Source organism: Equus caballus, chromosome 20, assembly GCF_041296265.1.
Source record: "Equus caballus isolate H_3958 breed thoroughbred chromosome 20, TB-T2T, whole genome shotgun sequence".
In the NCBI taxonomy this organism is placed as follows: Eukaryota; Metazoa; Chordata; class Mammalia; order Perissodactyla; family Equidae; genus Equus; species Equus caballus.
Window position 1 is genome coordinate 29,095,094 of NC_091703.1, and position 14,980 is coordinate 29,110,073.

At 37.4% G+C, this 14,980-nt stretch overlaps 1 protein-coding gene across 1 annotated transcript; it reads right to left on the reverse strand.

The window, feature by feature from the left end:
• Positions 1 to 13,565: 13,565 nt before the first annotated feature.
• Positions 13,566 to 14,519, reverse strand: OR2B8 (olfactory receptor family 2 subfamily B member 8). The gene has a single exon (NM_001391153.1). It carries the CDS (start codon positions 14,517 to 14,519, stop codon positions 13,566 to 13,568), a length of 954 nt encoding a protein of 317 aa, NP_001378082.1.
• Positions 14,520 to 14,980: the final 461 nt, after the last annotated feature.

Consider the following 14,980-nt stretch of genomic DNA (forward strand, 5'->3'; position numbering starts at 1 on the left):
AAAAAGTAATATCATTGATATTTAATATACAAAAATCAAATCATGGACCTTGTGTTTGCATCAATCATGGATCTGTTTCAGATTGAGTTTAACAGGATTTAAAGTACTGAAAGAATATATGTATGGTATTTGAGAAAATGAAAATGAGGGGAAAACAGAGAGATTGATCAGAAAGAATAAGAGATGCAGACAGAGGGAGAGAACTTATTTTAAATATGTATCTCAAAATTCTACACAACTGAATTTGCACATACCTCACATGCAATAGAATATAACAGGATAATCTCAAAAATTCATTCAGATATAGAAATTTATGATCTGGAATGTACTGATACAAAGGATTAAATTACATTCAAAATGTCACTAATAGTGCTGACTATATATATTTTGGTAGTTTTGCCTGTCTACTCTACATAACATATTATATTTGTGAATGCTACCCTGGTCTTTTAGTATGGTAGTAAAACAATTAAATAATCAGATATGGGGCTGGCCCGGTGGCTCAGGGGTTAAGTCGGCACGTCTCGCTTCAGTGGCTGGGGGTTCACCGGTTCGGATCCTGGGTGCGGACATGGCACCGGTTGGCATGCCATGCTGTGGTAGGCATCCCACATATAAAGTAGAGGAAGATGGGCACAGATGTTAGCTCAGGGCCAGTCTTCCTCAGCAAAAAGAGGAAGATTGGCAGCAGATGTAAGCTCAGGGCTAATCTTCCTCAAAAAATATCAGATACAACAGGAAAATATCACCTTTCAATTACAATACTTAACTCCTTCCTGCCCTCAAGATGCCTAAAATTACTGTACTAATTTAACAAGGACTCTGAAAATTCATTGGCTGTGCATAGTTAGGTTTTTTTACATTCAAATTGTATTTATTCGTTGTTTAAGAAATATGCATCAAATTCCTATTATGATCTAGATGTCTTTTTTTTTTTAGAGTATTGCGGTATTTATTTTTTTTCCAAGTAATTTTATTGGGATTATAATGGTTTATAGCATTGTGTAATTTGGGGTGTACATTATTTTTTATCAATTTCTGAATACACTTCATCATGCTCACCCCCAGTAGTCTAATTTTTATCCATCATCATACTTACGTGCCCCTTTATCCCTTTCACCCACCCCTCCACTGCCTTCCCCTCTGGTAACCACTAATCTATTCTCTTTATCCTGTATTTGTTATCTTCCACATATGAGTGAAATCATGCAGTATTTGTCTTTCTCTATCTGGCTTATTTCACCTAACATCATACTGTCAAGGTCCATCCATGTTGTTGCAAATGGGACAATTTTTTAATCAGAACTCTGTAATCCAGTGGCCAACACTTGCCTTTTTCTGTTGTTGATTTCGTTTTCAATACTACCAACAACTAGCATGCCTGGAATTTTTGAAAAAGGTAGAATTATTCACTATCAACACTTTAATCAGGATAAACATTTTGAGAAATTATCCAATTGTGCAGTCCATATATAAAGTGATTGCTTTACCTCACTCCCTGTGATAAAATAAATAAATAAACATACAGAAATAAAGACAGACACATTGTCAAAGCAATGTCAGGTCAAAGAGACATTGCAAAACTAAAGGTAATACCAGGAAACATATAAAGAAAACGATATTTTGGAAATATAAAAATCTAAGAACATCCATCTACATTCAGTTAATTTTATATATACTCTTTTCTGGGAGCTACCTTGAAGAGTTAGTTACACTGGACCAAATGCATTGCCAGCTCTAAGGTTAGCTGATTGCCATTTTCACCCAGCTATTTAGTGTTACACAAGCGTGGTCACATGCAGACCTAAGTAGCATCAGAAAATAAATAATTCATTTCTATTATACTCAAATCGTTAGGCATACAATAAATTTTTCATTTTCTAAGACCTTTAAAATCTGAATCAGGTTTGGGTATAGACCTATTGATGTATCAAATAAATTGGTACAAAATTGGCATAAAATAAATGTTAAGGGGCCGGCCCCATGGCCGAGTGGTTAAGTTCTCGCACTCCGCTGCGGCGGCCCAGGGTTCGGATCCTGGGCGTGGACATGGCACCACTCGTCAGGCCACGTTGAGGTGGCATCCAACATCCCACAACTAGAAGGACCTGCAACTAAGATATACAACTATGTACGGGGGGGTGGGGGGGGGGGTATGGGGAGATAAAGCCAAAAAAAAAAAAAAGATTGGCAACGGTTGTTAGCTCAGGTGCCGATCTTTAAAGAAAAAAACATGTTAATAAAATCTGAATAAGGGAAAAGTAAAGGTCAAATGAAAGAAGAGTCAGTAGGAGAGAGGTCACTAGGAAATATTTCTCCATCACTGACATAAATGTCCTCCTTGTCCCAAACTTAGTTTCAAGGAAAATAAACAACAAAAAAATCAAGTGTCTTGAAATATAAAAGCACACATAATAGAAATTTAATACATCATATATGAGAAGCATTAGTTAAACTAATCTGCATTTACACTCAATCCCCAAACAACAGTATGGCGAGTACTAGTTCACAAATCTGGCAAAAACAATAATATTAAATTAATAAAAATTTTTTCACATTTAAAGTTTGGAAAGTTATCCAAAGGTTGAAGGCTGAACTGATATGTTCCTTACACTTAATAATATTAATACGAGCTGGTATGATTGAGTGTTTATAAATTCTAAGACATATACAAGCATAATCTCAACTAAGCTTTCAAAAAATTTTTGAAATTAATTTCTGTCTGCTTTTTCATAGCTTCTTTTTAGCATATTGTTGTATTCTATTTGGCTAGTATTTTGTCCTTTTTACATATGAAGAAGTAGGTTAAAGTGGTTAAACAGCTTACCCAAGATCATTAAAATCCTAAATGTTTTAACACAAGCCAAGTCTCTTTGATGTCAGACTTCATACGTTTAACCACCACATTACTTTATCATCAATCAAATGAATGTATTAAAATTCAGAGCAAGTCATCACATGTGACATAGAGGATGTCGTATTCACAATATTTCACACTTCCTTTAATTTCTTACAAGGATGTGATCAGTGGTATCTGCAAAAATTTCATAATAGAATTAATTATAAAAGCATGAGAGATAATCTAAATGTGCAGTTCCAGGAGACATCCCCTGACTCACATCTGCTCAGAAGAACAAATAAAAACAAACCATGGTTCAGTTTCACACGCACATACATACACAAATATAGTGACACTCTTCTGAAACGAACTGCTGGCAAATTTTTAAAATGCTCTAATAAAGGAATTATTCACCATATTGAAGGAGGGCCCAAAAAATGCTAGCATCCGAAGAAAATGCCAATATAATAATGCACACTTATAATAAAATAATGTTATATTTTAACATTTTCATATCAATAAGGACAAAGAAGGCAGTTGATAAAAGATAAAACCCTGTTGAAATGAAGTTGTTCAAAAGATTTGCTGCTTTACAGGATTATATAGATAGATAGATACAGATATATACAGATATATAAATGCTGATGGCTACCTATCTGACAGATATAAAAATGAATATGATTTTCAGTTGAAAAATAAAACATTAGGCAAAGGAGATGTCCACCAAACAGAAATAAAAATGTAATTATCTCCATGTGTTACAACTGCTTCCAGTGCCACACTGGAGAGCACACTGGGAGGTAATTAGGATACTAAAGTCGTAGTCTATCTTCTTACTTTTAATTTTTTTCTCTTTACAATTCAGGAAAATGATTATCCTTTAGGAAGATTGGATATGGGAAAGATCTAGCTGCAAGATGCGTTATCCCATTGATTCTCAAGAGTGTGTTCTGCTGATCTGGGTCACTTTGTTCCCTTCCTCCTTTCCTACTCGGCATCCATCCCTCCTAAGGTTGTTTGCACCACCACAAAAGCAATCTTCCAAGAGAAGGATTTTTTTTTTTTTTTGAGGAAGATTAGCCCTGAGCTAACTACTGCCAGTCCTCCTCTTTTTGCTGAGGAAGCCTGGCCCTGAGCTAACATCCATGCCCATCTTCCTCTACTTTATATGTGGGACGCCTACCACAGCATGGCATGCCAAGTGGTGCCATGTCCGCACCCGGGATCCGAACCAGCGAACCTTGGGCTCCCCGCCTCCCCCGCCCCCCCCCCCCCCCAGAAGTGGAACGTCGGAACTTAACAGCTGCACCACCGGGCCAGCCCCCAAAAGAAGGAATTTTTTTGGCTAAAGTCAAATGAGAAATTTTACCTCATTTCCTTCCTACCACATTTAAAGAATTGTGTATTATGACTAGGAATCATCATCTCTGTTTAGATAAGCATCAATTGACATAATGCAGTAAAAAAGATTGATTCATTTTAGATAAACTATATAAATAATAATGACTGGAAATATTAGAAACATTCATCCTAGGTACAGGAACAAAGAATGGCATCCTTAGTAACTATCACAATATGACATGATATGGGAAAACCCTGTTACAAAAATCACAAGTAAATTATTACTTTGGATACAAAAAAATAAATAATTAAAAAAATGAAGATTATATATGTAGAGAAAATTCCAAATAGGTAAAATAAAAATAGATTCTACAAAACAAAGATGGAAGTCTATGTAACAATTACCATCAAAAAAAGAATATAATGGGAAATGACATCTCACAAGAACACAATTATACAATTATAAAGAGAACAGGCATCAAATGAAACAAGTTAAATGCTTAGAATTGACACATATCAGGTGGTGGAGGTAGTATTTTACAATTACAATAATTGTACAATATTGACAATTAATCTAACTCTTTATGAAATACTCAGGATGCAAACTACACATTTTAAAGAGAAAAGATCTCAAGATAATGTTTGTATTTAAGATATTTCAAATTATACAATATTCACTGAAATATTTAACATACAAACTCTGCCCTGTCCAGTTCCTGAATAAATTCTGAAAAGTGCTCGCAAAATTTCCACAGCCTTAGTCCTATGACTGAATTGCTATTGCTTTAACAATGCTTCTGTCTCATGGGTCTAAGTTGACTCAAATATATTAGGACTAGCTCGTAATGGCAATGGAGGATGTATGAATGAGGGGGAAATATATCTACCACTCTATTGGTAATGACAGGTCTACTGAACATGGACAGTGTTTTAGTCCAGATTCTATGAAAAAAGAGGCTGAAGTAGGAATTCCATTACATGTTGTTTTTTGAGGGAATATTCTCAGGATAAAGGGAGTGAGAGCAGAAAAACAGAGCGGAGAATGTTGCTAAGATGTGATCTAAAGTGGAATATAGCATGAGCCTGATCCCATAAGAAGCTGGAGCAGGACTCTGCAATAGAACTATCTGTGATGGTAGAAATATTCTGTCTTCACTGTCTGATACAGTAACCACTATCCATATGTTGCCACCTGAGCATTTGCAATGTGATAGCTAAGAAACTGAATTTTAAATTTTATTTGATTTTAATTAATTTAAATTTAAATAGCTACATGTGGCTAGTTACTACTGTATTGGACAGCACACCTCTGGAGCATGAATTGCAGCAGAATTGTTCTCATCTCAAGGCAAGGGCACCCTTTTGTATATCCCAAGGGTCATTTGTTGTGAGCTGCCCTGACCAGGTTGCAGAGACCTCCTGGCAATGAGGCTCCTTTTCAGCTGACAGCAATTCTCTGAAAAAGGGAATGGCTGTGAATCTAGCAGTCAATACTTATAACAAGTAAGGGATGGATGGAGGCTCCAGCCCAATAAAAAGGATCTGAGCAAGGCACCAATAGCATTCATACAAAGGAGTCCTTTCATAGAGTACTAGGGTTGGAACTTGGATATGTAGAATCAGGAAGTAGGTTATGTGGAGTGAGTGCCACGATTCATTATACCAGCATTGGATTATCCAGAAATTTTTCTGAAACAAGGGGATTCTTTCTCATGACTTCATATATCTTCACATGGTACTAGAGATCTGCTTTCTACCTCTGGGTGGTAGAAAGACAAAGAAAGGCAATTTCTAAATTTCAGTATTATTTCCCAAATACAATGACCTGGCTATGTGTCAGTGAGACCTTAAGAGCAACATGAGAAGATGGTGTGAAACTGTCCTGTGACGGGTCTAGCACAGATGGTGAACCAAATCTGTCTACCTGGCTGAAGTCTCTGGGGAATGTATGTCCTGTACTGTTGATTGGCTGATGTCCCCCAGATGTTCAGAGATGACAACCCTCGGGGAAAGTGAATATCAAGGAAGATGCTAGAGCATGCTTAATCTGTCTCTTTTATTCATTTCATGTATTTAACAGAGGACAGATAACTCTCTAGATCCCTCTGTAATTACTTTTTCTTTGTGCGTGTGTGGAAGATTGGTCCTGAGCTAACATCTGTTCCCAATCTTCCTCTTTTTGCTTGAGGAAGTTTGTCACTGAGCTAACATCTGTGCCAATCTTCCTCTGTTTTATGTGGGATGCCGCCACAGCATGGCTTGAGAGGCGTGCTGGATCCACACCTGCAAACCCCTTCCGCTGAAGCAGATCACGCACTTAACCACTACACCACCAGGCTTCCCTCCCCCACCAATTACTTTTGCTTTCATCTTTGAGTGACTTAGATGTTTTACAAAAACTTAAGATTGTTTTTCTCGAATTGCAAAATAATTTTACATATAAACATACAAATATATAAATAAAAATTTATTCAGTTTCTCAATTTTAAATGTAAATATGTAAATTAATTTCTTAATTCCGTTCATAACCAACTTACAAAGGATCACAGAGCTAACAATTGGGCACATTCTAATCTTTAAGCTTAGGAATATAAGGATCTATAAGGTTAGGGACTATAATGGAGGACAACCACTACATTTATTACCAAACTTCACATAGGCTAAAGAATAAAATCTCACATCCTCTACACCATTGTTCAGTTTATATCCAAAAGTTTTAAGGGTTCACACAAACAATAAAAAGAAAAATTATTGATTTTTTAATGAAACTTACATGGTTTGTTTGAATTCAACTAGTCTTTGCATTTACATTTCAAATGATTTAGAGTATACCAGGATAGTTATAAATAATCACTAAAGAAAAATGGAGCATTATGAGGGGTGCTTTGGCTGTTGAAGTCAAGTTTGAAGATCAATTAATTTATTTCAAAACAACTTGTCTTCACTTGACTATACAGGCAAAAGGCAAGCATAAATACCATCTGAGTTTGACAAGTTTGGGCCCTAAATATAAAATGCAACTTCAAAAAAAAAAGTCTCTTCTTTCAGACTGGAACACATTTGGTTTCAGAGTAATAGACAACTGCTAAGTAGCAGCATAAGCTGGCTCAGAGAAAGCCATTGAAGTTTGAAACATCCTGGTTTTTATATGCCATTAGTCACACAAGTATAGAGAGCTTCAGTGATTAACTTCCATTCTATAGTCAACTGTTTCCCATATATCCATAAACTCCAGTTTTATTTATAAACTTCAGCATAGAGAGGTAAATTATCTATTTCCTACTAAAAAATTCTTAGGTTAGATTTTCTCAGATATCTCCCTACTAGTTAAATCCCATATGATATTTATAAGGAGGACGAGGCAAGACTAATACTGCTTAAGGTGTCCAGGGGAGGGAGGGAATTACAGACCTGCTATTGACACTTTTCTTCCCAATTCACTCTTGCTGCTGCAAGTATTAATTGGTAGAATTACTTTGATAATAGTTTGACATTATCTGGGAATGCTAACCTGCAATTAACATTACTAGGTTAAATATTCTCTAGAGTAATTCTTGGCCATGTGACTCGAGACAGAGACATGTATAAGAATGCTCATAGCAGCATTATTTGTATTAACCAAAACCTGGAAACAATCCAAATGTTCATCAACAGTAAAGTGGGAAAATTGTGGCCTACTGATGTAACTGATATAACTATGCAATAACAAATGTGAAAAAACTACAGCTAGACAAATCAAAATGACGTCCTCAGAGAAATACTGAGCAAAAGATGAAGATCACAAAGTAGTCAATGCTTCCAGATTAAGTTCAAAAACAGGTTAAAAAAAAAAACTGTTGTTTATGAATGCAAACGTAGGTGGTAAAACTACAGCTATAGTAAAATATTGTAGTCAAGGGGCCAGCACAGCGGTTAAGCTCGTGCCCTCGGCTTCAGTGGCCCGGAGGCTCACCAGCCCAGATCCTGGGCCTAGACCTACACATCGCTTATCAAGCCATGCTGTGGCAGGTGGCCCACATAGAAAACGGAAGAGGATGGGTACAGGTGTTAGCTCAGGGCCAATCTTCCTCAGCAAAAAGAGAAGGACTGGCAGCAGATGTTAGCTCAGGGCTGACCTTCCTAAAAAAAATTATAGTCAAAACTAAAAAGAATATCGAAAGCCTGATCATAACAAAATCAAGGGGAGAGGAAAGGATGCGATTGGGGAGAGGCTGTCCAAGGTACTGTCCAGGTTCTAGTTCTTAACAAGGATGGTGATATTATGACAATTCCCTTATTAATTATTCTCTAAACTGGCCATATTTTTATACAGATATATAGAGAGAGAAAGAGACAGAGAGAGAGAAAGCAAGAGGACATAAGGAACAACACATAGGACCCAATATGATACTTACAACAATTAGAAAGCAGGAAACAAAAGGGTGACATAAAAATAATATAAATGATTAGGAGTACTTTTTAGAGGATGAGTATGGTTGATAACATCACATTTGGAAAAGCTAAGTTTAGGCAAAAAGGAAAAATTATTAGGGATTTGTAAGGAATCAGGTGGACTAAAAGAAATACATCAAGGAACAATCACAAATAACCTTAAGGAAAAGCAACTTCAATGCAAAAGGAAAGAACAGGAACGCTTCTCCACCAGGTTCCGGGACACCATCCTCTCTGTAGAGCTAGACATAGGACAGGCTTTCATCTGACATATCTCAATTGCCACGACCTCAGTAAATGCTTGCACAGGCTATTTCTGGTCTCTGAAATATTCCGAGCTCTCAGATCTCTTCCTCACTGCTTGTCCCCTATCTGAGATAAGTAGGGGGAAATGTCCACACTTCCTAAGTGAAATGCTGCCACCCAAAAGCTGCCCTGCTTTTGGATTTCTGTGGTTTCCACTAGATAAATGGATAAAGAGCCCAAATGGGGAAAGGGAAAAGGGTAAAGCTCAGAAACAAAGGTAAAGATAGAGAAGACAAATCTTCCCCTGGAAGAACACAGATCAAAACTGTCAACAAAATATTAGCACACTGAATTCAACGATACATTAAATGGATCATACATCATGATCAAATGGGATTTATTCCAGGGATGTAAGCGTGGTTCAATACGCATAAATCAACCAATGTGATATATCACATTAACAGAATGAAGGATAAAAATCATATGGTCATCTCTATAGATGCAGAAAAAGCATTTGACTAGAATTCAACATGCATTTATGATAAAACTTTCAGCAACGTGGGTACAGAGGGAAGGTATCTCAATATAATAAAGGATACATAGGAGAAGGCCACAGCTAATATCATAGTTAGTGGTGAAAAGCTGAAAACTTTTCCTCTAAAATCAGGAAGAAGACAAGGATGCCCACCCTTACCACTTCTATTCAACATAGTAGTGGACGTCCTAGCCAGAGCAATTAAGAGGAAAAAATGCATCTGAATCAGTAAGGAACGAGTAAAACTGTCACTATTTGCAGATGAGATGACATTACCTAATTTCCTTTAGGTTCCAGAAAATACCCACAAAGATGAAACTTTTCGAAATCTTTCAAAAAACTCATAGAGGCAATGGGAGTGTACAGCTCCAGTCCATGAAAACTCTGCTTACATGAGAACCTCCAGGGTTCATCCTGCACAGGAGGGAGATGAAGGACTGGATGTTGTACTGAACAGAAAGCTATCAGATTGTTACCATTGCTTTTGGTGAAAATATAGCTTTCTATACTTAATATGTCCCACTTTTTGTGTAAGATGACCATGTATGTGAAAGTGCTTTCAAAAAGTGAATTGTTTTTCAGTAAATAATAATTAAACAACATGCTTGCTTTGTAGTCTGGCACTATGTTTTAATTGTAATTACTTCAATGCATTCTGAGGTTTTGAGCTTGTAAGAATTTTGTCTTCTCTCTTTCCCTTTGTTTCTGAGCCTTTTGCTTTTCCCTTTCCCCATTTGGGCTATTTATCCATTTATCTAGTGATAACTACAGAAATCCAAAAGCAGAGAAGCAGGGTAATGTTGGTGTCATAAAATGTATTTGCAAATGTTCACTCCTGTTTTATTTTTCAAAAAAGTTTGAGTAGGATTGATATTCTTCTTTACATGTTTGACTAAATTCAGCAGTGAACAGCCACCACACTTCCAAGAATTTCCCATATGGGTGGTTCCCAATGTCTGCCATATCAAGTTTTGAAATATGATACTACAGTAAAAAGATGGAAGAAAGCTCTCAACTATATTACAAGGTCATTCTTTTCTTTTCTCTTCTTTTTTTTCTTTGGTGAGGAAGATTGTCACTGAGGTAACATCTGTGCCAGTCTTTCTCTACTTTATTTATAGGACACAGTCACAGCGTGGCTGTTGTTGAGTGGTGTGTAGGTCCATGTCTGGGATCTGAACCCACAAACCCCAGGCCACCAAAGCAAAACATGCAAACTTAACCACTACGCCTCCGGGCCAGCTCCAGCTAAGGGCATTCTAAGACAGGAGTAGGATAGCCTACCCGGCTGCTTCATAGTACAACATAGATTTTTGTACTGACTTTAAGCATATGCAGCTTGCTTACTAGCTTCACCTGTTAGACCAGGGAGAAGAGTCCCAAAAGTTTGTTCACAGCAGGATGCATAGGATCTGTTTAGAATGTAGTAAAATTACAGCACGTGGGCTGCAATTATACTAATGAATAAAAGTTAGTCCTAAATCCAGAGCAACGCTACAATGATGGGGACACTATAAACTGAGAAACTCCCAAGCCTTCTCTGTGCTGACTTGTACCACACAAGTTAGTGCCCCACATTCCAAAAAAGAAAATATTGAATTCCACTGTAGAAAGGAAAACTTAGGAAGCTGTGGCTGACTGCATTGGGGCCCCATAGATATTGCATGTGTTGGTGCTCCTGTTTGTATCCTTTGCTATTGTTAGGATATTTTATGCCGGTTAAAAATTCTGTTTTACGCCAGCCTGATTGACGTTTTGGGTCTCAGTGATCGCTCATCACCTGAGCTGGTGGTGTGCACCCTGTGTTCCTCAGAGGATGAAAGAGCTGGAAGAGTCTATGAATTGCTCTAGGGTATAATGTTAGTCCTGAACTCCGGATGCTCAACACAGATGGGATAAAATAATTTGGCCAAGCCCTAGGTATGACTGCTGCAGCCTTTCCACTGTTGTTGGTGAGGATTCAAAAGGAAACAGTCCAGATAATTTTGGCAGTTGACAAGCATGGAGAGCTTGAGAAGATAGAGTTCCTAGATCTCATTTGAAAAATGTTACAGCACAATACAGAATTTGTTGTGTTTGGTCTCTTAAGTAATTTTTTTTTATTTTAGCATGGACCCAGAAATATTTCTCATCTGTAATTTATTCCCAAGTAATTTAACTATTCAAATGCCATTCAAACGTTTGCTTAAAGAAAATAAATCCATTTTGTGGCAGCGTTTCATGTGTCCTTAAGAGCAGAGAAGGAGTTGCTAGTCAGAAAAACAGTCTCTCTGGCTACATGAGGCCTTGAGGTTTTCTGAATCAAAGAAATTTCATTTGTGAAACTTTAAAGGGACCATTTGAGTATAACTATCAGAGGGTTGTTGAATGATCATAGAAAGTGGGAAATTTGTCACCATTGTGGGTAAATACTATTCCAAAACTGTTTTTATACTGGTATACATTAAGCATTACTATGGTGTCAAAATACGTGGTTTCCCAAGTGTTGATTTCAGGTGTGAATACTGTGATGCCATTGGGGACATAGATAGAATCTTGACCATGCGTATAATTTGCCCTAGCTGTCATTTCCAGGTCGCCAACCTGTGTCTCTTGCAAGATCACTTGTCGTGAGAATGAACAACTGAGGGGATTCAAGGAGGAGGAGGTTTAGCTGTCAGGAGAGGGAAATGTATGAGAATTGTTATGCTTATGTCTCCAACCAAATACATACATGTTTTTACCCGCACTGTGCTACATGTTGTAAATCTACATTTACGAAATGTTTCTGTGATTATAACATTGTCAAAGCTCCAACCTCCGTGTAAAAATATACTGTTCATGACACTGAATATATACCAAAAAACAGGATCCATACCCCGAATCAAATTTACACTGTAAACTGAGCCTGAGTGGAAATCTAAGAGCTAGAATAGCAGATTCAATTTTTCTGGAAAGTTTACACTTATTACATAATTGAGAATTGCATGACAGTTATTTCATAAAGAGATGGCTATTTGTAAAGCTTAGACATAAAGAGATTTTTAAAAATTAATATGCACTTTACTTAAATTTCCTCCAGATGAATCTGAGTAAGCTTCTACACAACACGAGGATTCCTGGGAATAAAGGGCCACTTCGGATATTTTTATAATATGCCACTGAATTCAAATTATATGGGGCTTTGCCAGATGTGAGATACAAAGGCCGTAACTAATAGATGCCTGAGTCAAAGAATTTATAAAATAGTATGAACAGAGAAATCTAAACATATTCTACCCTTTGAAACTTTTGCTGCATTACTATAGGTGAAATGTGTAGACTATGAAACAGGACTTGGGTCTTGTACTATTCAGATGAGATAATGTCCTCAAAAGCCATTCTGAGAAAGGAAAAAGGTGGCTTGCAAAAATTAAAATTAACCAACTGCCATAACTTACATCGATGTTTCTCTGACTACGTACGAAATTATATGTAAGCACTGCCTGATGTTATTATCAGCTAAGGGCTGCCATTGTTATTGGCAGTGTTACATCACATCCTTCACCCAGGGATCCTTGTACAGCCTTCAATGCAATGAATGCTACATAATACGGCCGCCATGCTGGTGAGGTCACAGTAGGACCTAATTTCGGAATGGCTTTATCAGGATTGATATTAGCAGGTTTTTCTTTGAGCTTAAAGCTTGTTTTACTCACAGTTTCCCCACCTATTTCTGTGAAAAGCTCTGATACAGTAAACCTATGGACTTTGTAATATAGCCATCACCAAAATGCAAGAATAAGTGATAGCCCTCTACGATTGCTAGAAAATGCTAAAATGTTAATATTTCTTACTGTGTTCCACTGGTTTTATGGTCTTATTTGACTGTGTCTTTATGGTACATACTTAAAGGTCCTTTTGTGAATAGAAATGGAATAATGTTCCCAAATGGGGATGCAAATAAGAAAATCCTGTAGAGCTTTTAAAAATAATAAATATAATGCAGATGATCTACAAACACTGAATCAGCATCTCTAAAGACTGGAATGAAGTCATGAACTAAGATTTGGAACATTCATTTTCATAGGAGAATGACGTAAAGAAATTTCCTTGAAGGTTGTCATGAGAAATTTTGGATGATACGTGGAGAGCACAAACATCTTAAGGACTCTGGTATTCAAGTCCTTTCATTAAAACATCCTCCTTACCCCATTATCTGGAGTCATAGTCCTTCCAAAGCACCTTCCTCATTGCTCCCTTCACATCCTTGTTCCGCAGAGTATATATGAGGGGGTTGATCATGGGAGTAATGATGGTGTAGAAGAGAGCTATGAACTTGCCCTGATCCTGAGAGTAGTTGTTGCTGGGCTGGAGATAAGCATAGATGGCTGTGCCATAGAACAGAGTGACCACTGTGAGGTGGGATCCACATGTCCCAAATGCTTTTCTCTGCCCTGTTGCAGACTTTATTCTTGAGATGGCCCTGACAATCCCACCATAGGAGAGGATAATTAATGCAACAGGTATGAGAAGAATGATAACACTGGCAAAGAAGAGCTCAGACTCATTCATAGTGGTGTCAACACAGGCAAGTTTGAGCAATGCAGGAATCTCACAAAGGAAGTGGTCTAGTTTATTCCTCCCACAAAGTGGTAAAAGGAAGATGAGGACTGTCTGCAATAAGGAGTTGGCAAAACCAATAAACCATGAAGCAGAAGCCATCAGGGCACAGACACGGGGAGGCATGATTACTGTGTAATGAAGGGGCCTGCAAACAGCTACATAACGGTCAAATGCCATAACTCCTAAGAGAATGCATTCGGTGCATCCCAATCCTAGAGAGATGTACAGCTGAACTACACAACCAGCAAAGGAGACACACTTGTCAGCTCCACTGAGATTGACCAGGAGCTGCGGAATAATGCTGGTAGTGTAACACAGGTCCAGAAAGCTGAGGTTGGAGAGGAAAAAGTACATAGGGGTGTGAAGATGTGGTTCCAGGTGGGACAATGCGATGATGGTTGTGTTTCCCAGCAAAGTGAAGATATAGAAGATCAAAAGAACCACAAAGAGGACCAGCTCCAGTTGAGGCCTGTCAGAGAAAGCCAGCAGGACAAAGCCAGTGAAAGAACTTCCATTTTTCTGTTCCATCCTTTGATAACACATGGTTCCTATCAAGACCAAGCATTTAGCAACTTTTTGGAGGTATCTTCAAAAAAAATAAAGGGGGCAGGAGATGAATTGATCATGTTAAAAGATATAACTATGGGATTTTATATACAACTCTTTAATAAATGATGTACTCATTAAGATTGACATACACCAATTCAGTTTCACATTATCACTAAAAGTAGTATCATTGATATGTAATGTAAGAAAAATCAAATAATGTACCTTGTGTTTGCATCAGTCTTAGGTAACAAAGGTCTGTTTCTGATTGAGTTTAATAGAATTTAAAGTACTGTAAGAATATAGGAACATTTTAGAGAAAATGGGAATGAGGGAAACACAGGGAGCGGGATCAGAAAAAATAAAGAGAAGCAGACAGAGGGAGAGAGGTTATTTTAAATATGTATCTCAAATTCTACACCACTGAACTGTACCTACCTCACATGCAATAGAATATA

Excerpts from the sequence above, each read along its gene's own strand:
- OR2B8 (NM_001391153.1), bottom strand. The coding sequence starts at position 14,519 with ATGTGTTATCAAAGGATGGAACAGAAAAATGGAAGTTCTTTCACTGGC.